Raw genomic sequence first — 22,401 nt, forward strand, 5'->3', positions numbered from 1 at the left:
AAAAAAAATCTTACAAGACTTACGTCAAATACAAACAGTGGTGCAACAGTTTGCAGGTTAACAGAAGCCAGCTTATTTTTCTTAAGTACGAAAGTTAAACAATTAATCTACACATTACACAGGAAAGACTGAAAACTTGCAAGAAACAGGCTCATTTAATGAGTACTCTAGTCTCTCTAGAACAAGAGTGGTTTTCCTTGTTTGCCTTACCAATTTACTTTTTTGTTTATCTCCCACACATGCCCATAATTTAAAGGATTAGATTATCCCCAGCAGCTTTAACCTATTTTTGGTTGCTCTTTTGTTACAGACTAATCATTCACAGATCGCCAATACCCATTTTAGAGAAGGCATATTCATCATGGCAACAGATCTCCAGACTGTCATCAAAACTTTCTAAACAGAAGCATTCTAAAAGTTCATTTATGTTAAGAGGTTGAATGATTATGAGTGACAGTCAATAACTGGTCCTTTTTACTCAGGACCTGTTTAGCTATGAAAACTTCACAGTATTGCTATTGCAATATAATCATCGCAGAACAGTTTTTCTAATAACCTAGTTATTTCCAACTAATTCACCTACAGTGATTCTACTTTCAGAAAGGATTTTAGTAACTTAGAAACAGTTACTCAACTATTTCAAACTCAGTAGTTACTCCAAAGTAAAAACATACTTATTCTGAAATAACATGTGCACTCACTAAGCTATTCCAGATCAGTTTTTAAAAAAAAAAAAAAAAAAACCCCAACCAAAAGCAAAACCTTTTTTCTGGTGTTATAGGCTTTTATCTGATAAAGACCTAAAAAGGTTGCATCTTCAGAAGATGACTACCAGAGCAGCAATAAGCCCACTTCCTAATACATGCAGTCACGTAATTATTATGTTACAATATCTAAAGACCTAATTTAAAGGATGAATTTAAGTAATAAAGATGTCCTAGGAGTGATACAGGAAGAGCCTCTGAAGCTCTGTGTTGGTGGTTTGGACTCTAAACACTATTTTACTACAGGATCTAAACTGCAGAGTTGTATGGAACATAGGCTGGAATCAACACTTTACTGATGAGGTCTCTGCGAGGTGGGCAGCCATTCTCTCCATCCCTATAGAGTCCTTCCCATAAAGTCTCCTTTCTGAAGTACGTGGCAATTTACTTGGTAGGGAGCCCATTAGTTTGGAAGTCATGCCCAATCACATGGTTTCCCAGCAGAAAAGTTGCTATAAGCAACACTGCTTTTAGACCAAAAGGGGAAATGAGTCCTTCAGCCAATTAACTTCTGAACTGCTTTTTGACTGCTTTGCACTCTCATCTTTGGCTTGGAAAGTGAACCTGCTTTCCTGACTAGGTTATGCTTACGGAATAGGATTGAAGAGTCACTAGAATATAAACCTGGGAGGGTCCTGAGTGGCGAATGATTTTTTCCTAGGATCTTCAATAAACTAAAGCAGCATATGGAGATTTAATCCAAAGAAAAGTACATACCTATATAAAGAGATGGCTAAAAATTGTCACGCTTTTACTGGCATGGAAAGTTCAGAGAAAACAAAGATTAACAAAAAAATCAACAACAAAACAAACCACAAACAGGAACTTACCAATATGAGCCCTGTCAGAAATTATTAGTCTTTTTTCCCAGCCTTCTAGCCCTTAAAAGACAAAATAAAATAGTTCAAATTATGTTTTGTGTAGCATTTTTTCTTCTGATGTATAAAGGATAAATACTTTTCATGTTTAGTCTTCAGTCAATATATTTAAATATTGAGCAATCATGTTTGAGAAAAAAAGTAGATTTCAATAATTGAAACTTGGCATCAGCCTATAAAGCTGAGAAAGTCAGGCTTATTCTGAGGAAGAACTCTACTTATTCTACTAGTTCCTCAATTTCAGCAATCAATTAATAGCTTTTTGTTTTTGAATAATCTAGACCATTGATTTACCTCACTTATAGACGGCTGCCAAGCATGGCCATAGACATAACAGAAAGTATCCAAAAACTGAGTTCTCAATCAAGAAGTGATTACCACAGCATTTGTTTACATTAACACGTATCATCAAACAGTACACTAATATTGTAAGAGGTAAAATGACTGTGAACAGGTAACACACTTTTAACAAATTGTTTCACTTCTTAAATTCACTGCCTTAAGCAAAGAAAAATGTCTGCAGATATTTAGAACATGTTCTCTTCTGAAATTGTACAGAGACTACTTTTTTCTGTCTTCCCATGAGGGCCCTGGGACTTCTAGCGAGACTCCTGTCAGGAATCAGAAACCAAATGGAGTTCTGGAAAAACACATTGTACATAACCTCTACAGAGGCATCCTCTATCTAAATCTTTTGAGAAGGGCCCCACAAACTATTTTAAGAGTAGTATCTTAAAATTTTCTCACCTTTTCCTTTCTTTAAGTTTTTTTCAGCTTCTTCAAAGAGTCCTGGCAAATGAATTACAACGCCATTTCCTGAAAAAAAAACATTACACAAAATTTAGTAAATTATGTTGAGCATGGAAAAAAATATTCCAAACAATTCAAAGATACTTCATGTTTTGTATGCAGATTATTTTATTTAAGTTTTTAAACTTTCAAGACATTGTGATTTTTATTCTTAGGAAGTCATCTTAAAAGACTGATTTACACCTAAAGTTGCATTTCTAACTACATGCATTGAATCTTTTTAATAAACTCAACAAACTTTCAATTTAGATCAGGACAAAAACTAACAGCATCGTGGGACCAGTCCAGAATGCAACTTCCTCTTCCTCATATCTAAAATTAACTACACTACCCTCTTTGTACTTTACTTTAATAACCCTATTGTTTTTTAAAAGCTTAGCACATTTCTATCATCATCATAAACACTAGCATCCCCTCAGGCACTCTTCTGTTGTAAATAGACACAGAATATTCCATATATAGAGTTGGGGTTGTTCACAGACTAGCAAAAATAACAGAGGAAAAGGCTCTATAAAAAGCAAGCTTGCTTTCCTACAGCTGTCACATTGCTCAGAAAAAGACTACTAGCTCATACAATTAACCAGCATCACTGAGTGCCTGCGAAGGAGCATTTCGATATAGCAAAACTGAACCATCTTGAAGTCATACCAAACTCAGTAGATCAGTAGATCCAAAGCTATCAGTATGATAACATCTAGCTAAAGAACGAAGGGACCTGCCATTTGAAACTGTTTGCGTATCACCTAATTTCACATAGATAAAAGCATTCTAAACACCAAAATACAAAGTATTTAAGAATTCTTCACTATAACCTTCATAGTACAGTCCTAATCAATAGTAATAATCTATTATAATACTCCAATCATTTTGCCCTTGCCCTTTTTTTTTTTTTGCACCTATAAGCCCTTTTCAGTGGAATCCTAAGCCAGATAATTTTTTTTTCCCCAAAAGAGGTTTTAAACACAAGGCAAACCTAAAAGAAGCTACAACAACAAACTTCAGAACAGACAAGACCAAGAGATAGCAGATACAGACAAGAGGATTTGTAAAAAGCTCTCTCCTGCCTACTGTATTTTTAAAGGATGGGGTCTTTCCTACTCAACCCTGACTCCACCAAACAAAACATGGCAAATGGGCATCCTCTTTCACTGTTTTCAAGCAATAACCTTTTAAAGAAACATGATACAGTAACACATCAAAGGAGAATAAAAGTAGTATCATCTACCACAGCCCTCAAAACTAGAAACAGTTAACATCCCAACCTCCCCTTCACCAGAGGGAATCTACTTCCATGCCCATTGGCTCAATTTCTGTAGAAGTATTAGGCAGGGCAAGTTGATCCAAAACTATCCCACTATCAAGTCACAATATAATAGCTGAAAAGAGGCAATTAACCACCAATTCCCATCAAGTAAAGAGTTAATGCTGACTGCGAGCATACAGTCACTAGAAGCTGGACCCAAGAATTCAGCAAGTACTATTTACGAATCAAGTAACTAGCAACAGAGGCTCTTTAGTTGCTATGCTGTTTAGCAAACTGTCAATGACCACTTACTCTTGGCACATGTACCAAGCTGAGAGGCAAGACTACAGGCTCAAAGCAATGAGATACACAGAAAGAAGTGACAGGAAGAGCATGGCAATAGAGTCCTGATTTGGAGAAGTACACAGTGCAAGGGACAGGAGTTCTGGGTATCAAAAAAGCAGGATGGAAGTGTTGATAGGTCGTGGCCTTTAGTGACCCAGAGACTCACCTGATTTGTGAAACAGTGCACAAGCACATGCATAGTTATAACACTGTGTAGACATGTTTTATATTTACCTTTGTTTTTAGAAGGAAATTTTAAGGGCATTATTAAGTAGGTTGGTCATACAAGCAATCCAAAGAAAAAAGACTACAAAGGATTGGAAACAGGATTCCAACAGAGGGAGGGGGGTAAGTAGGCTTGTAGGGACAACAGACAGGACAATCTAAAACCCCTTTAAGGAAGCAAACAGATCATGGATCCTGACATCACATAGTACTGCCTCTGCCCTAAACCTTCTAATGTACCCTTCTGAGAGGACTTCTTGGTGAGAACTATATAGCGCAGAAGTCTTTTGGAGTCAACATTCATTTCACAATCCAATGGAAAAGGGAGGAAAGCTCTAAGTTTCAAAAGGTACTGGTAGTTACTTAGCAAGGCTGAAGATTAAAACAGAGAGGAGGAATTCTGAGAATAAAAGAAATAATTGGTAGAGAAAGTAAGAGGGAATAGGAGAATGAAGATATGCTGGGCAGCCAGCTGTTTGCATTGATAGGACAGGTAAGAACAAAGATGAAGCATCCAAGACAATAAAAGAAACCTCTGTAATCCAGACTTCACAATTGAATTAAGACAATATTAAGAAGATGGTAGAGCAGCTCAGGCCTATGAGAATTTGAGGTAGAAAAATCCTGATCCTGTATGTCCTCAGATATATTTTGTTATTTTAATATGTCAGAAGTCCGTAACTACAGTATTGTCTATTTTTTAGAGATGTCCCACTTACCAATGAATGCAGTGACTTTTGGATTGATGATCCCACTTGGCAGAAGATGAAAGTCATACTCCACGGAATCCACAACAACTGTATGCCCTGCATTATTGCCTCCCTGGGGGGAGGGGAGAAAGAAAAAAAGCATTAATAGTTTTTGATACTAAAGACAAATGAACACACAGTATAGAGATGGAATAAACGGGTGCCAGCTCCAACTCTGCAGCTCTCATTTCTGTTACTGACAAAGGATCTTTCAGAGATCTCCTTCTCCCAGGAAATCAGCCAAACTTCTTTTCTCAAATTCAACAATTTCAACATCAGTATTATCTGTCATATAGACTTTGGACAGTATTTTGGTTCATCAAAGGTACAAAAGCTTGGAATAAAACTAAAATGTTTCCATAAATTATTGGACAGAAGCATAAATATTCTAGAACATGTAAACATTTCTAAAAGCCATCATCAGCTTTATTAGCTTCCTACTACAGTTACAGAGAGTAAGTGTTAAAAGTGGAACTGCAACCTTAGCAAAGGAAAAAAAAAAAATCACCAGTTAAACTGAGTATATAAAACCATATAGTTCTTGGGCAAGGTAAGTCTAGCTGTTTGGCAATGTGCAGGCTTGTTGTTCTGAATTTTGGGTTCAGTCTTTTGAGTGTTTTTCTATAAATAGTAACCAGCAAAGTTAACTTGTTTATTCTATACCTCCTCAGCAATAAGAGAGGTCTGTAATAGTAAAGTCATTTATATCTGAAACGTGCTGTTAAGGAGTGAATCTAGAGGCAGCTAAGACGATGGTGGTTGCATAAGTTACCGGAAACCATTTACATCAAACTAACACTTAACATTTCTAGCTTTTTTCATTACCACAAAGAGAGTATTAAGAGATCTGTTAAACTGTGAAGTATGTCTAAAATACAATAAGAAGCCTGTGACCAAGTCTTAAAGAGGGTCAAGACAGGCTTATGAAACTAAAAAGATTACAAAATAGTTACCAAATATCCCCAGTTCTTGTTTGTTGTACTTTTGAAAATAATCTTACACTCTCTTGTGACTGAGTCATTTCTGCAAGACAAGGTTACATTCAAAATGGTTGTGTTTGTCATAACATCCTTTACAGGCACCTTGCACTAGAAATAAACAAACTGCTGCATAGAAGGAAAGCCTTAAAGGAAAGACTTTTAATCTAAGCCTTCTTTCAGCACAAAACAAACTGAAGAAAGGCATTATATGAAAAGAAGAAGAAAAAAAGAAACTGTATGAAATATTAATCTATGGAATTATAAATCTGAAATATTTCAGAATAATGTATCACAGAAGATCATTCCTAAGCAATGGACTAAACAGCTACTCACTACTTCTACAACATTTACAAAGCATGAATGCAATACATAAAGCCATATATCTGACATTACAAATAAAGAATATTCTTAGAGATCAAACAATTGTGCCAGTATATAAACGCACGTCACAGGGAAAAGCCTAATCTCAGTGAAGTTAGCAATGAAAATTCTCGTAATTTCAGCATTATTTATTTGAGGACTTACAGCCATTCCACCTCCTTTGGAAACAGAGGAAAGGACTTACAAACCTTCACCCAACAAAGAAATGTCTGAATTTAAGAAAAGTTTAAATGATTTAGTAATATAACGTAGAGTTTTTCCATGTAGTGAATAGTACATTGAAGAAGTTGTAAAGATTTCTGGATGCGGATGGTTTTCACTGCAAATGCTCTGACTTAATCAGAGAATGCCAAATTTTCGATTTATAACATGTGAAACATTGAATGCATAAATAAAGCAAGCCTTTCGAGTTTATTCGTTCAAGAAAATAATAAATGTTCAGGAATAACCTTCCTCCTCCTCCTCCCATTCTTTCTACTCAACCGTAGCTGTTAAGAAAGATTATTTAGCCGTCTACCAATTCTACAGTTGTATCTTTGATTTAAAAGGATGTTAACTAGCTACATTAGCAAGTACATTTACAACTATTTTTGAAATGCAATGCTGATACTCCTGAGCTACTGCAAGTTACTCCAAAACTAGATAATATTCTAAGAACTATTAAGTTATATACATACATAAAATATATGAACTTTTTTGAGTAAGAAAAGACATTGGTTTTCTACTCAGTGTTTGAGAACCTAAGCAAAACCTTTCTTAGGGAAGAAAGAACAGTTATGTACTAAAGTAGCATTTACAGTCAAGTACTACTGCTGAAAGTGGTAGTTATCTTCTTCCTCATCAGATTCCTTCAAATTATTCCTTTCTATTAGATCCACTAGTAACATCAGTCTAGACAAATTTAACATGAGCGCTGAAGTGCTTTAAATGAAAATTCAATAAATAGGTCTAAATACAACACTGAAGTACTGAGGTAGTAGTAATTTACAAAGGAAGACCAAGCTCTCCCACTGCAGCATAAGTAAACTGGACTAACCCATAAGCAACACTAAGATCAGTGAATGACTGTTCATTTGAAATCCCCTACTAACTGGATGATTTAATTTCATGTCTTCCTTCTCAATTTATTTAAAAAAAAAGGTTTTCTAGCATCATGAACATCAAATAAAGAGAAAGAAATATTGGCCATTGTAGAGATTAGATCATGATTAACAACAAATTCTTAGTCTCTTAAAGTTTGCCAAGCTACTGGTACGATTCAGACTTGGTAACTTAAAGTTCAGCGGTCACGTCTGCTTGAGTAAGGTATACAGCACGCAGACTCAGACTCTGTTAATCATGAGAACATAGCTGCTGGGTTTTGGTGGTGTCCAGATTTCTCCCTTGCATTGCTGAGTGATGCCAAGGTATGTTGGTTCCATGCTCATTAAAGAACACCCCATCGCTGACAGAATAAAAATGGCATTTTACCTTTTAAACCTTGAACTACACGCACAGCACAGCTCATATTTCATGTGGAAGCAAGCTAGTTACATATACTTCTGCATGTTTACTGTGAGCAGTTATACTTTAAGGGATTTTGCTAGAGACTGAAGTAGAAAACTTGACATTATGTGTGATGAATCACATTCTTAGGCCATACTAATACCTCAAGGTTTCCAAATGCTTGTTTTCAGGTTAGATTCAAATTTGAATCTCAGAATTTAGTTGTTTATAATATTATGATGCCTACGACATGAAAAGATTCAGTCCCAAAAGTGCTATTGATAGCAGCCATCTGGTAGAACATTAAGGCAGTCCCCATCCTTTGGATGTCACTCTGTCAAAATGTGTAATTTTGAAAAATATTTTAAATTTCAAACTGTATTTTAGGAGAGCATTAAAACAACAGTATTTCATGAATTCAGTTTTCAAAATTCTGCTGTTGACTTACAGGTAAACTCTACCCTAACTGCAGAAATGCAAGTGTATAGTTACACAGTTAGGAACTGTATATTAAAAGAATGGTTCACACTGTACACTTATAGTGAACTAGCAGTAAAGTGTACCCGTGATGTGTGCTCAGACATTGCACAACATGGGTCTGGTAAACAATTCTAATTACAGAAACCTGAACTCAGAGTTCTAGTGGTAGTGGGGTGGAGGGGTGGGTTGTTGTTAGGTTATGGGGTTGGGGTTTGGGTTTGGGTTGGGTTTTTTTTCCCTCCTCCAGAAATTGATGATAATGCCAACATCTTTGTAATGGAGGCAACTACTGCCTCTGAGCACAATTCAAGGTATAAACTGACAAAGTCACTCCTAGCTTCAGTGCTTTCCATCTGGATTTCTCACTCCTCCTCCCTATTCACGCTAAACTAAATGGGATCAGTTACGTCATTCAAGCTAACACTCCTTTGATTCAAATGTTTAAACATTATTAATGGAGAACTAACTGTGGAATTTATTTTCACTATTAGTTAAACAAAGTTCATGCTCAAATGATCTTCAATACATTGTATAAAGCTTTTGCCAGAGGGAAAGTAGATATACAAGTCATTTCTTGAGGCTGGCAATACTCCCTAGTTAACTAAATATAGTGATCAGTCCACTGTATCTCAGTAACCTTCTAGGTACCCAAACTACAGGAGTTCTCTCACAGCCATGTGAAAACTGAAACACCTACCTTGGGTCAACACAAAGAGGCCAAGTGCATGGCAAGACCAAAAGATGCTCTTGTTCAGTGTGGAATACACTACGTGCATGTAGCAATGGGTCTTTTTCCCTTTCTCCCTGCACAACAGCAAAATTTCCCTCAGCTGAGCCAAGAAGTGTACCATAGCCAACATACTCACTCATCAGGGTAATGCAACTCTGGATTCAGCTACAAATAGATGGATTGCACAAAAGGATTGAGGGGGGGAAAAGATGACTTCTTATACACGAGAGGTACAAGAAGGCACCAGTGGCATTCTGAACGAAGAACTCCTTCATTGGGATGCAGAATGGCAGCAGAGGAAGCCCCTCCAGAAGTCAGAATGCAGGCTGTGGAGGAGATCAGGCAGCCAAGGCAGAGCTGGCTTTGCCAGAGTAAGAGAAATAATATCGTGTGGTTTAAAAAAATCCAAAAAACCCAAAAAAAACCCCAAAACCCCCCAAAAAACCCAAAACAAAAAAAACCACCACAAACAAAAAACAAACAAAAATACCCCAAAACCACAAAAAAAAACCAAAATAAAACAAAAAACAAAACTACCAAAAAACCCCAATCAAACAACTTTAAGAAAAAAGGTAACCAATACGACGAAATAGCATGACATAGGAATGTCTAACAGACTCAAGACTTTACTTGTTTAGTATTGCAATGAAATATTTTATTCCAAAATTATGCAGGAGAGGCTTTCTGAAAGACAGCAAAGACACAAATACCTAATGCAAAAGACAAGCAAGAAAGCCCTTTTAAGAAAAAAAGAAAAATCCTTTTAGCAATTTTTAGGTAAGTTAAACTTGCAGAAGACCACAAAAACCAGTTCAGGATAAGCAGTATAGGTGGGACCAAAAGAGAGCTTTCAAGGTCCAAGTACCTGCTAAACACAAACCCACTGAACCTTCTTCATAAAGTTTTGTGTTTTCCCTCTGCTTCCATGGTTTCCGTGCTCTGATATAAGAGTCGTCTAACCTCACTCATCTAACATATTATTAAGAAGAAGGAAAAAAAAACCAAAACAAACCAACGACACACACAAAAAAACCCCACTTATTTCTTTAAGTGCTTTCTAAAAACATTTTTGTGAAAATTTTTTTTTCACTGCTGCATCTCACAGCATGTTACAATATCAGATACAGTATTGTAAACCCTCAGATCATCTGCCAGAAGAGCAGAATCAAAATTTTGAACCTAAATAAGACTGTCTCTCTTAAAAGTCATTTAAGAACCTTTTTCCTCTCTCCTCCCCAAACCTCATGTCTCTGTCAGTTTAAACAGCTATTAAGAAAAAAAATTATAATTTTAAAAATAATAAAAAATTCATAATACTCTAAACATTAATCACTGAAAATTAATTTCGTTTTTATCCTACCAACAACTGTGCATATTTATTTTCTTAAACATACAATTACCACAGAGGTGATAAGTTGTTTTTTGCATACTTAAATATACCCCTGCACACATCCTTCAAGTTTGGATACATACAGCAGAATCCTTACACGCCATTAGCTTCTCATTTCAATAGACACAATCTAGAATATCCCACCATTTTTTATTTTAAGTCTTTTCATTCTGGAAGTCATGCCAAAAGATACCTGCTAGTTACCCGAAAATTTTCTTCGTACAGCATCATCCCTGAAACATACCAAGGACACAAAGTCAGACAACAAACACAACAGAAAAAACAGGTGTTTATTGCCCAAAACGCTGCCTCACCTTGCATTCAAATATTGTGAACTGGAAGTATATTGTTGGAAATTATTAGAAAAAAAATCAGTTCTTGTTAATATTACACAAGAGACTAAGCACTTCATAAATTTAATATGCATAATGCTTAGCTTTTGCTTATTTAACATTGAACTATCTCTCTAGATTAGGTTATTACTAGGCTATTTAGGTAAGAATATAAACAATCTTCTCCCTTAAACTCTAATAAAGCTCACTTAGAAGAGAGCGCGCTATTTAAAAAAAAAAAAAAAAAGCCAAACATTTCTCTTTAGGTTTTCTTTACATTAGAAAACAGCCTCTGGACTTGGGCTCATTTCATCACAGAAAACTGAGTATATAGGAAAAATAGGCACATGCCTTGTTAAAGAACAGAACATAAAACAGATTCTCCCTCTAGCAACAAAGCAGCTACCCAAAACAAAGAGCAATAAGAACTACTAACAACACACTATACTCCTATCAAGAGGCTAACACAGGCTTACTACTCCTGAAGTCCCAAGCATACTTTGCTTAGATATAGCACCATTTATTTGTGCATCTCTATCAAGGCACAGCACTACAGTTTTAGCATACTCTGAGGTTTCCAAAATCAATTTTTCAGAAGTCAGCAATCTTCTTTGCACTGTATTTTGAGGTAGATTAAAAAAAGTTAAAAGCATTCAGTTTGTTTGTCCTTTCTCCTTTCCTTGCACTATTTTTTCTCCTCTTTCAACACAGTATTTGGAACAGTTCTCTCTCCTCTCCCTAAGGATTCTTTGGTGACCAAGGGATCAGCAGCCCACAGCTTTACCAAATTACAATGTTAAATTGGGTCTCTTGCTGAATTTCCCCAACTTTTCAACTGCCAGGAGCATGAACTTTGTAATACAAAGTAATACAAATACAATGTTGTCCTTTCTTAACTTTTGACTTTGCCTTGCAGTCAGTACCTAGGCCCACTGTTGTTGCTCAAGACTTTGAGCCACACACCAAATTTAGGGTGGTTGTTTTCATGGCTGGACCCAGTCTCCAGTTTTCAGATTACCAGTTGCTGCCTACACTGCTGCCAGCAATGTTGAAGGAGTAACTGCCACCAGGTGACACTGGACATTTGTGCTGATAACAAGGGAAAACAGGGGAGCTTGCTCAAACTGAAGGGAGAACCAAACACCTTTTTTTTTTCCCCCAACAATATCAGTTCAAACAATTCATGGAATTATGAAGTTGGGCATCTTAGAAATAGCTGCTTCAATCATAGCCTTGATGCAAAAAGAAACAAAACAAACCAAACAAAAAACCCCACCTCAGCCATGAAAGTTTCCTAGTACTCTTTATTTAAAGAGTTGTTGGTTTGGTTTTGGGGGGTTTGATTATTGTTTTGTTGTGTTGGTTTGGTTTTTTTTAAACTTCCTACACATATCCAGCTCAAAAGGGTGCCAGCTGGATTGGAATGAAAAAATTTCTTTCCATTTATTTGGAGACACAGTGTCAAAGTCATCATAAACAATAAGCATGAACTTATGTATTTCAATATATGGATTTAGTTTAGAGACTTTTTAGTTTGATGCTCTGATGGATGAACAATTTAAAATCCTATTAAGACACAGTAGCCTTTTTTCTCCTTTCATGATCCTGACACTATTAAATTATACTATTATTTTAGAGTATTTTAAGTCATTAAGTGGAATAGTGAAAGTAAGATCAGGCACAAGATCATTACCCAACCTATAATATTTTAAGCAAAACCTGTTGTTGTAAGATAACTAAACGCATAAGCTTTTTAAAAAGGCATTATTCCAATTTTACTGGTGCAGTTTGCTTAAATCACTCCCTTGAAAAAGCATATGATCCCTGACCACTAGCTGGTAATCTTGAAATATCCAAGCTATTCAACATGTAGATCACAGGACTCTGACAGAAAGCTGCATACTAATAGACAAATTATCATACAAGTACTGTTTGAACGACAACAATCCTGGTAATAAACCCCCATATTTACCTGCTTTCTAGAAGCCTCATTCCAAAAAACATTCCCTATGAAATACTACTTTTGAAATATTCCTTTTACAGTGGCAAACTGCTCAGAGATTTTTTTTTTAAAGCAAACAAAAAAAATAGGGTTTTTTCTTCAGCTTGCTAAAGAAGATTAAGTAGCCTAAAAAATCCTTCTCAGTGTAGGCACCACACCCAAGAATCTGCATCCATATATTCAATTTAGATAGATTGGTCAGTACTACACACCAAACAAGATACTATTCTAAAACATACCTATCCTGGCAAATGTGAACAGAATCGGTTACACGTGCACAGAGGGGGCATAAGATAGCAAAGGCAGCTGCAAGTGTTGCACATCTGGGGGCTGTTTGATAAACATTCTTAGGAAACACCCTTTTTGCGATAGTTTTGAGTGCCTGAAAATGCTAATTTGGAAGGAAAAAAGTCATTATCTGCTAGTTGACATTTTACTATTGAAATCTTGAAATTTCAATAAATCAAACAAGTGACTCCTGCTAGCCAAAAACCACTGTCAAAGCACTGGAAGGCAATACTTACCACAAACAACACTCTCATGAACACAACACAAACACACCAGTTACCACAATACTGTACCATGGTCCAGACAGTATCACTGGAAAACATATTGAAGACTAATCAATAGTATCAAAGAGGACTACATTTTAAACCTGTTGACTGAACATTATTTCTAATAGGACATCTACTGTAATTTTAAGGTAAATCATTTCAGCACTTCCCCCATGTATGCAAAATGGTTTATTTTCTCTTACATTCTATAGCTTTTAAATATCTTAACTGCCAGCTAAAGTATTTTGAGTAAAGAACTGAATAGAACTAGCAACAATATTAATGCAAGTACCTGACTACAGTTTTATGATTTTTTTTTTTTTCCTTATAGCTCTGAAGACTGAAACAGTTTTCAGACGTGTAACTCTTAGAAAGGTGTATTCTGGAGCCAAACTGGTAAACTCAAAAGAATGTATGAACAACCTTGAAGCAAGACAAATCTTCTCACTTTGAACCTTCCCATGGCACAAGAGCTCTTTAGGTTGTTACATTCTGCCCATGCAGAACAGCTTCCAAACCATGTATAAAGCATGGAGAAGGTGCATTCACAATAATATTTAACAGCAATTTTTCTGCTGAAATTGCATTGCTGTGCTAGTCAAAAGCCCCCAAGGAACATTCATATATTGAGTTGATTCACTGGACAAATAAGAACCAATCTTTTTTGGAGCTATGGCAGAGTCTTGATAATTTAACGAAGTTAATTTGACAAAATAGTAATGACTTATGCCTGTCTTCAGAAAGTCTAGTTGATGACTACTTCACCAACCTTTTTGCATCATGACCTTTATTGTCAGAATTAAAGAGAGATGCTCTTTTTAAACAAAAAGATTATTTTCTTGCTGAATTAAAATAGTGCAAGAAAGTTTATCAGGTAAGACTTCAGGTTTCCAAGTGCTTAACCAGCCACTACAAAAACTCAGCTAACAGAACACTGAAGTTGAAATAAACACTGCCTGGGGTTTTGTTTTGGGTTTTGCTAAATACAAAGGTACAACCAGAATGTTTCCCAAGAAGTCATTTATTCAAGAATAACTTACTTGGCTTTCCATAAATATACTTCAACAATATTAATATTTACCAAGGACATAAAAATTTTAAATTTTTTAAAAAAAAAAAAAAAAATCAAACTGGGAGCCACAAGCTCCAGTATGTTTTATATGCAATGCCTGCTAACTTAAGAGCTCATCTGAAGCTAAGTGAAGCCAATGATTGAGGAAGCATGGAATCTCATTTTCCAAAAAGGCACTGAAAATAATACAAAGCCATACTCAAACGCTTATAGAGAAACCCTGAACCAGAAATTTTTCTTCTTACGAGTTTGCTCAGAAAAGTTCCATGCTCCTGGGTTTGCAGCCAATCTCACTAATTTACCTGAAAAGCATGCAAAGGACTTGACCGCTCGTCCTTCCAGTTTAAGGGAGAAAGATTTGCAGTTCTTCCATTTTCCTGGCATATGGGACTCTTCCAGGAAAAACATACGCACTTAATAGATCCATCATTCACTGAAAGACCCTCAATCTTTATCTTAAATTCATTCCAGCTTCAAACTTTGGGATTTTCCCTTCCTTTTTTTGAAAAAGGTGCAAACATTCTAATAGGAAACATTAACGTACCAACTTGGATAATCAGCAAAACCAAGAAGGAAAACAGAGTTGCTTGTCCATAAACTGAAAGCAAAAATACTATTCCTCGTAAAAAAAAAAAAAAAAAAAGACAGTAAGACATTCTCTGCTTTTTAAAACCTTTGTGTAGAGCACAAAGAGCAGGAATAAATGTGTGCCATGTGTGCTAGCCAAGGAAGCATACGCTTAAGTATGAGGCATGTGTACATACCTAAGTAGAACATGCAAGAAATCACTGCAGGAACACATAAAAAATATAATGCATTTGAAACTAAGATGGAGGAACAACAGCATATGTTTCTCCATTTTAGATCTACGTAAGTTGAAAATATGCATTTTATTTTCAGAGCATATCTTCATTAGTCAAGGGCAGACTAGATGTTAGCATAATAACCAGAACAGTTAAATCCATTCTGAACACATCAAGACAAGAGAGCAGTTCAAACCCTGATGCCTCACCTACAGCAGTACTCATAACTGGTAGGACTGGTCTACATTACTGCAACTTTACCTAATAGTGGAGGTGCACAGGGGAAAAAAAGATTTATTAGAAAAGCAGACTGAAATTACTATTAAAAGCATATTGTGAATGGCTCTCTATACTGATACTAAATACAAAAGTATTTAAAGCAGCTCTGAAATACTGACATATGCATTTAAGAGAACTATCTACCCAAAAACTATACGATGACAATCACTGCCTTTTCTTATGACGTGATCATGCCAAGTTGTCTATCTCAAAAATATGATGCCTCAGGGTAGAGCAACGAAGTGTTTCAAGTTATCTCCTCTAGAATAGAAATTAGTTGTCTAGTTTAAAGAGATGTTATCTCATGCTACGTTAAGGAAGAGGCCATATACTCCTTTCAACTCTCCCCATCAGATGTGTGTGTGCATAATTTTTTCTACAGTTTACTTTTATTGCTACCACATTCCAGCATTCATTTTTAGCTCAGGGCAACCACTGTTGTTTCTGAGCTAGCTATACAAGTGACTGCCAAGTTGGGCAAGAAGCAAGTCAATGTTGCTTTGGCATCGTATGGTTGTAAACATTTTCATTTAACTCTCAGATGAAAAGTCAAAAATACATCAAGAAAGCTGGATACTACCATTACTTACAAGAAACATAAGAAAGGCTCCTTCTTGCCACAATCAGATTCTGGGAATGCTGAACACACCTTTAAAAGGTTGATCAGTCTAGCCAAGAGACATATCTGAACCCCTATGATGCACCCTAACTAGACATAGCTTTGCAATTACTAGGCTATTTGCTTCTCATTTCAATACAGATTGCCAAAAATCTATTTTGAACTTCAGATTGCAAACCATCCTCCTTTGAAAAAAATAATAAAATGATCAAGGTTTTGATAACTAATTCATTCTCTCACATCCCAGATTTTATGATTAATTTCTTGCTTTCTCCTCCCTTCACCCCCAGTGAATTAACAGCTAACAAACTCTACTGTATAACCTACTCCCGGATTTCAGTGTAAACAACATCCAGCAGCTAGCATTTTTCTTCCTTGACAATCCATTCATGTTTGTAAGATCTAAACCTAGTTCAAGAAGCCATCATGTTACATGCTTAATAAAAGTTTCTAAAACTTTGGCTAGACTTCAGAAATTTTTGAATGTGTAGTACAAGAATTGTTGCATCAGAACAAGATCAAGAGCATGGTTTCAGGCAGAATATGACAGAATAAGCACATTAGGTTTTACACATTCACCTGTTTTCTCCTAACAAATAAAACAAAACATTAACTTTACTTAAGTCTATTAATCTCAAAAAACTGCATACATTTCTCTATACTGATAGAACTTGCTCCGAGGAACTGCTATTGAAAGACTATTCAGAAAGACTCTTTAGAGCTGGTTTTGGCTTAGTTTCACCTGATCTGCAAAACCTTACACTGTTGCTGTGCCTACATATGTTAGGTAGGGAACAGGATTCATTACCCAAGTCCAGAATAAAGACCTCTCTATCCCTAAGACATAAAAGAGATCAAGTGATGCAGGCAGATAAGGAAGAAAAATGTTGAAAGCACAGATTGGTCCAGCACTACGTTGCTTCAGTGCACAAAACCCCACCGACATTTGCTACACTTCACAAGAATATTTAAGAAAGGATATGAAAAACAAAAAGTGACTTTGGGAATATTTAGAGAGAACATCTTCCGAATGTGTGAGATAGTACAGTAGAAATAAAAAAAGTATTTGAAATCTTAATAAGCTGCTATAGAGTACTGTATCTTAACCAACCAAACACACACAGTAAGCTTTTGTAGTAACAGTAAGATTGAAAGAACAGTAAGAAACCAGTAGATCAAGGTGTAATTTGCTCTTTAGTGCTATTAAGATCTCCTTTGTTAATGGTACAAACTTTATGAACTGGAAAATCAGATTTCAACTGTTCTTCTGTTTGAAATAATTTAGACACTGTGTGATTGTTTACAGTAACAAGAGATCACCTGTCAGTGATGCTCTAAAGCAGGTCTGTAAAGCATAGGACTCACTGATGGGGCAGGCCAAAGAACTCATTTTACTGACCTTTCTTTCCTCATCAGAGCACATCATTGGCATGCTGCCAACCACTACAAGGTCCAAAAGTGCACCCAGCACTTAAAAAAAAAAAAATGAGTGCTCTAGCTAGACATCACGTATCGAATGCCTGAGCCGCTAAAAAAGCACCAATAACTATAGCTACTGATTCTGCTATCCCTAATTCTGCATGGCCTGCAAAGGCTCTAGATTAAAATACCTTTTCAAATGAGAATATTTAGAAAAAGAAAAAAAGTGGGCTTGGTGAATGGAAGATAAGAAAATTCCAGTTTTAAAAAAAAAGCGGCTATATACAGACTAGTGATATGGAGGTATCAGGCAGCATTGGTCTGAGGACTTCAGTCGGCAGTTATCAGCTGATCAATGGTAACTGCTTAACCACAAGAATCTGCACGCTGAAAACTTCTCTACTAACTGTTGCACTGTAATTGCCACATATCAAGTGATCAGCGGTGGCGTCACTATACGCACTGTTATTTGGGGGGAAGAAGAGGAAAAGGGAGTACGAAGAATCCACACGCTGCTATTACCATGCATTAGCAGTTCAGGAGTAGGCAGAGCAGTAACGGTAAGTCACAGGCAGACCATACTGAAATCAGTTGAGAAGATCTGGTAAGAAGCTGCAATTCTGTTTTGAAGTAGTAACAAGATGTACAATAGAACTAAAGAAGCAGGAAAATAGGATTCTTTAGCATAGGGAGCATGGCTTAAAAATAATTTGAAGACTTAGAAATCTTATTCACCTGTGTGAATTACATGCTGTGAATAAATCAGCTACCCACAATAGTAAGAACAGGAAGTGACCAAAAATTTGCTGATGAAATGAGAACAGAATCATGCAGTGCAGACATTACATTTTTTTGCTGTACTGCATACACTGGTAGACTGGGTGGAGGGGGTGGTGTTCATATAAGTGATACATAGCATATTTTGGTACTGTATTTGTTTTGATAAAATTATTATCTAAAATAATTTGCTTGCATTAATTTGCCATTCCCATATCTACTAAGAAATGAAACGCTGGTAATTAAATTCCCTAATTTGGTTGCATTCTACAGTGGTAGGCAGTCCCTCGATCAGAACAAGATATGTTTTCCTTTCACTTTCCGTTACCTGTGGAATTGACAAAAATACAATGTATACGTTTAAAAATTGCCAGGGGTGATGGCAGCAAGGCTAGCTGCTTACTAAAAGGAAACTATGTCAATCAAAAAACACAAAAGCACAGTTTTTCTGGCAACTACTCCTGAAAACCAATTCTTGCTCTATTTTACTGTCTGGACTATGATTTATGTGACAGCAGGTAAACAGACTTTGCTCTGTAAGCCACTAAAGACCAGATGTAGGTTTAAGTGCAAAAGTCTCACCAATGCATTTGTTTTATCAATAGTACAGTTTTACCAGATACCCCCTACAGGTATTCAATTTAACAGTGGAAGAACAAGTACATACTTTGCCTGTCATGTAGATATGTTTGTATTAACTGCATGTGAACCCTCTGTACTAGCAGCGTCCTCACAAAACTATCATAGTTGCCAGTGCAGTTATATTAGCAACTACATACATGCAGCCCCTGGATGTATTTTAATTTTAGTTTAGTCTCTTCAGTTGTTTTTGAAACCATAATACTACTTCTGATAAACGTGAATCTGCCTCCTGAAAAGAAAATACCATTCTCTTGCTCTAAGCACAGGACTCCTTTCAACAACCTCTAAACCTAAGATAAAATACTTTGGAGGGTGGTATTCAGAAGAAGGAGAGCCATAACACAACTTTTTTCCTGACACACTCGTTCAGCTAACTATACCCAAGTAAGCATCTCATTCCAAATGCCATAGTCAGCTAGTCAAACAAGTGACTGAAGTCATTAGTACACCTGCTACCTAGGAGTCAAGAAGGTATGACCATAGATTTCAGAGTACAACTTCTTGCAATGCCCTTACAGGCATTGTAAAAGCAAGCGACAGCCAGTTCTCGCTTCTGGGACAGGACCATTTTTATGCTCTGCATCTGCACAGAGGGACAGTGATATGAAAGCCACACTAGAGTATTTCACTGCAAATATAACGCAAGTTTCCAAGACATCTTAGACCGGCTACAACAGCTTCCCAAGTCCTCCAAGAAAACAGTTGTACTAATAAATTTTTCACAAGAACACGCTAGAAATATTTGATCTCATCCACAGGCATTCTAGCAACTCTGTGGCATGATGAACAGAAAGAACCATCCTAGGATGAATAAGAGTATAACGGTGAAATAAGAATCAGAAGCTCCAATTACAGAAAGCTGGTATTAGCAAGGGGCAGACTAAGTGAGTTACAATCTTTCTTTCTGGACTTGTACCACTAGGAAAAGCACAAGGGTCATACTCTAATTTACCAGCAGTAACAAAAACATCCAGAACATGCTTGCATACATAGCAAGATGATTTAATAGCTCAGTACCACTGAAAGAGAATATTCCTATTTTCCCTTCTCATTCTGAGAAATTGTTCTTTATGCTTACCCTGTCCTGCACTCCTTCTTTCATCAAGGTCCTCTGAGCCAATTAAATTCAGTTTTATTTACTAAAACGGTAGAAAGTAAATCCAACAAAAGATAGTTTCCTGCCATTTTGGTGAGTTAAACCAACTTACAGAAGCGTTCAAGTGCCAGAGTCAGTGCATGGGAGGAGACCCAGACAGCGCAGCCATCAACAGGAAAGGGAAGAAAGAAGAAAGAAAAACTCCTTCCTTCAGCAGTAGCACCAAGCTGTTAGAAATGGCAGAAGTGGCCACGAAATTCAAGCCTGAGATAGCATCGTAATTTTTCCCTTTTCTTGATCCTTTACCCAGCTGATTCGAAAGAAGTAACAAATACATTAAAACACGTGCACACAAAAATTCACTGTCTGCCTCTCTCTCCCCACCAAAACTTCTTAGCATTAAACATACACACTTACCTAGATGCCCTTCAAGTTTCAAGGACAAAGTTGTAAAGGACGAACTGAGTCACTTTGTTCTATAACCCACAAAGCCTGGCAAACATGCCACACCACATCAGATTTTATTTTTTGGGGGGGGGTGGGGGAGGCGGAAAGATACATGGGAAAAAATAATTCAATTGTGAAAACAGCTATTTAAGAATATGTTTCTCTACTTCAAAATTGAAGTCTCTGAAGTTCAAGTTTTTGACTTGTCAGCTTCACAACTGACTTGGCTTTGAAAACATCGGTTTTATGAGCAGTTCTCGTTAGATAATACAATGCTTCAGCGTTTGTACTCTTCGGGAAATGGTACGCTCTTCCAAAATATATTTATTTAAGAGCAAATTTAATTTGTGCATTCAACAAAAGCATACAGATAACGACACTTACATGATGTCTGCACATGCTGTAGGCGCTTTAAGCTGCTGTATCTCTAAACTTCAAGGAAAAAACTGTACATAGCTTTACTTCATTATGTTGTGCTCTACAGAATTACTACACTAGAAATGTTAAGAAAAACATCTCCTCAGATCTGTGTGGTTTTAACGTAGGCATTTAAGAGTACTATGCTTGCAGGCTAGACTCACTTTTTTTTTGCTCTTTTGCTGGAATAAAGCTTCCATACAGCAGCAGAGAAGAAAAAGAAAACAATTAAACAGAGAGAAATGGGATTTCATTGACACAACAATGATCTTGAACCAAGGGCAGGCGAGTCTTTTAAAAGCTCGTTTTATCTGAAGACGACTAAGTTGCTGCGGACTACACGCATACCCTCACGTGCATCCTGTAACTGTTGGTTTCGTGCCGGGGGCCAGCGCTGCCCCTCCGAGAGCGGAAGGCGAGCACGCTCACAGGCGGTGCGGTGCGGCTTAGGCCACGCTGCCGCCGGGGAGGGGTCCTCGCCCCACTCCCAGGAGCGATGCTGCGGGAGCCGCCGAGCGCGGCCCCTTCCCGGCGCCCCCCAGACAAAGAGTGCTGCGGCGGCGGGCCTGAGGGGGAGGACGCGACCCCGGGCGCATTCCTCTTGCTGGAGGCCAGCTCTCGGCGGCGAGGAGGGCGCCTTCCTCCTCCTCCTCCTCCTCGCGGCGCCGGGACGGGGACAAAGGAGGAGCGGGACGGCTGCAGAGCCCGGCCGCGGGGCTCTCGCCAGGGGCTCCTGCCCCGCCGAGGAAGGCTTCGCTGCCTCGCAGCCGCCGCAGCCCGCCCTGCGCGGCGGCAGCCCCGCCGCCTCACCGGGCACCGCCGCCCGGCCCTGCGCTGAAGCGGGGGTTCGCGGGAGAACCGGGGCGAGAACAAGTGCCCGCGCGGAGCCGGGCGGCCGGTGGGGCGGGCGGCGGGGACGCCCGCCTCAAGGTGACACCCGCGGCCTCCCCCGCGCCCCGGCCGCCTCCTCACCTGGCACCTGCAGACGATGTCGGCGTCCTGCGCCAGCAGGTCCACCACCTTGCCTTTGCCCTCGTCGCCCCACTGGGCCCCCAGCACGACGGTCACCTTGTTGCCGGGGCGGCTGGCGGCGCACTCGCCGTTGGGGATGGCGGGCGCCGGGGCGCCATGCTCCGCCATGGCTCGCGCTGCCCGCTCCGGCTCCGCTCCAGGCACATGCGGCAGCGCGCGGCAGCTCCGCTCCCCCCGCCTCCTCCTCCCAGCCGGGCGGGCGGGCGGTGGTGCCGCTGCCGCGTCCAGGTGCCGCCGCCTACCGGCCCCGCCAGCGCGGCCTCCCCCGCCGCTCCCCGCCAGGCAGACCCCTGCCCTCAGGCGGAGCCCCGCCCCGCTCCCCCGCGGAAAACCGGAGCCGCCGTTGCCGCTCCTAGCAGCTTTTTTCCTTCCTCGCCCTTGCGCCGCTTTCCCGCGCCTCGCAGCCCGGACTACATTACCCAGCGCGCTGCGCGGCCTCCCCCGCGCACA

At 38.5% G+C, this 22,401-nt stretch overlaps 1 protein-coding gene across 1 annotated transcript in view; it reads right to left on the reverse strand.

Annotated features, from left to right (window-relative positions):
• The window catches only part of ADSS2 (adenylosuccinate synthase 2), a 37,868-nt gene extending 15,670 nt beyond the window's left edge, over positions 1-22,198 (reverse strand). Inside the window, exons 1-4 of the mRNA XM_075146568.1 lie at positions 21,892-22,198; positions 4,985-5,087; positions 2,390-2,458; positions 1,595-1,645 (exon numbers count right to left, since the gene is read on the reverse strand). Of these exons, the coding sequence (XP_075002669.1) occupies positions 1,595-1,645; positions 2,390-2,458; positions 4,985-5,087; positions 21,892-22,059 (391 nt within the window). The 5' untranslated portion in view covers positions 22,060-22,198. The remainder of the gene's footprint in view (positions 1-1,594; positions 1,646-2,389; positions 2,459-4,984; positions 5,088-21,891) is intronic.
• Between the last annotated feature and the right edge of the window lie 203 nt (positions 22,199-22,401).

The sequence above is a fragment of the Calonectris borealis genome, chromosome 3, assembly GCF_964195595.1.
Source record: "Calonectris borealis chromosome 3, bCalBor7.hap1.2, whole genome shotgun sequence".
NCBI classification, from domain to species: Eukaryota; Metazoa; Chordata; class Aves; order Procellariiformes; family Procellariidae; genus Calonectris; species Calonectris borealis.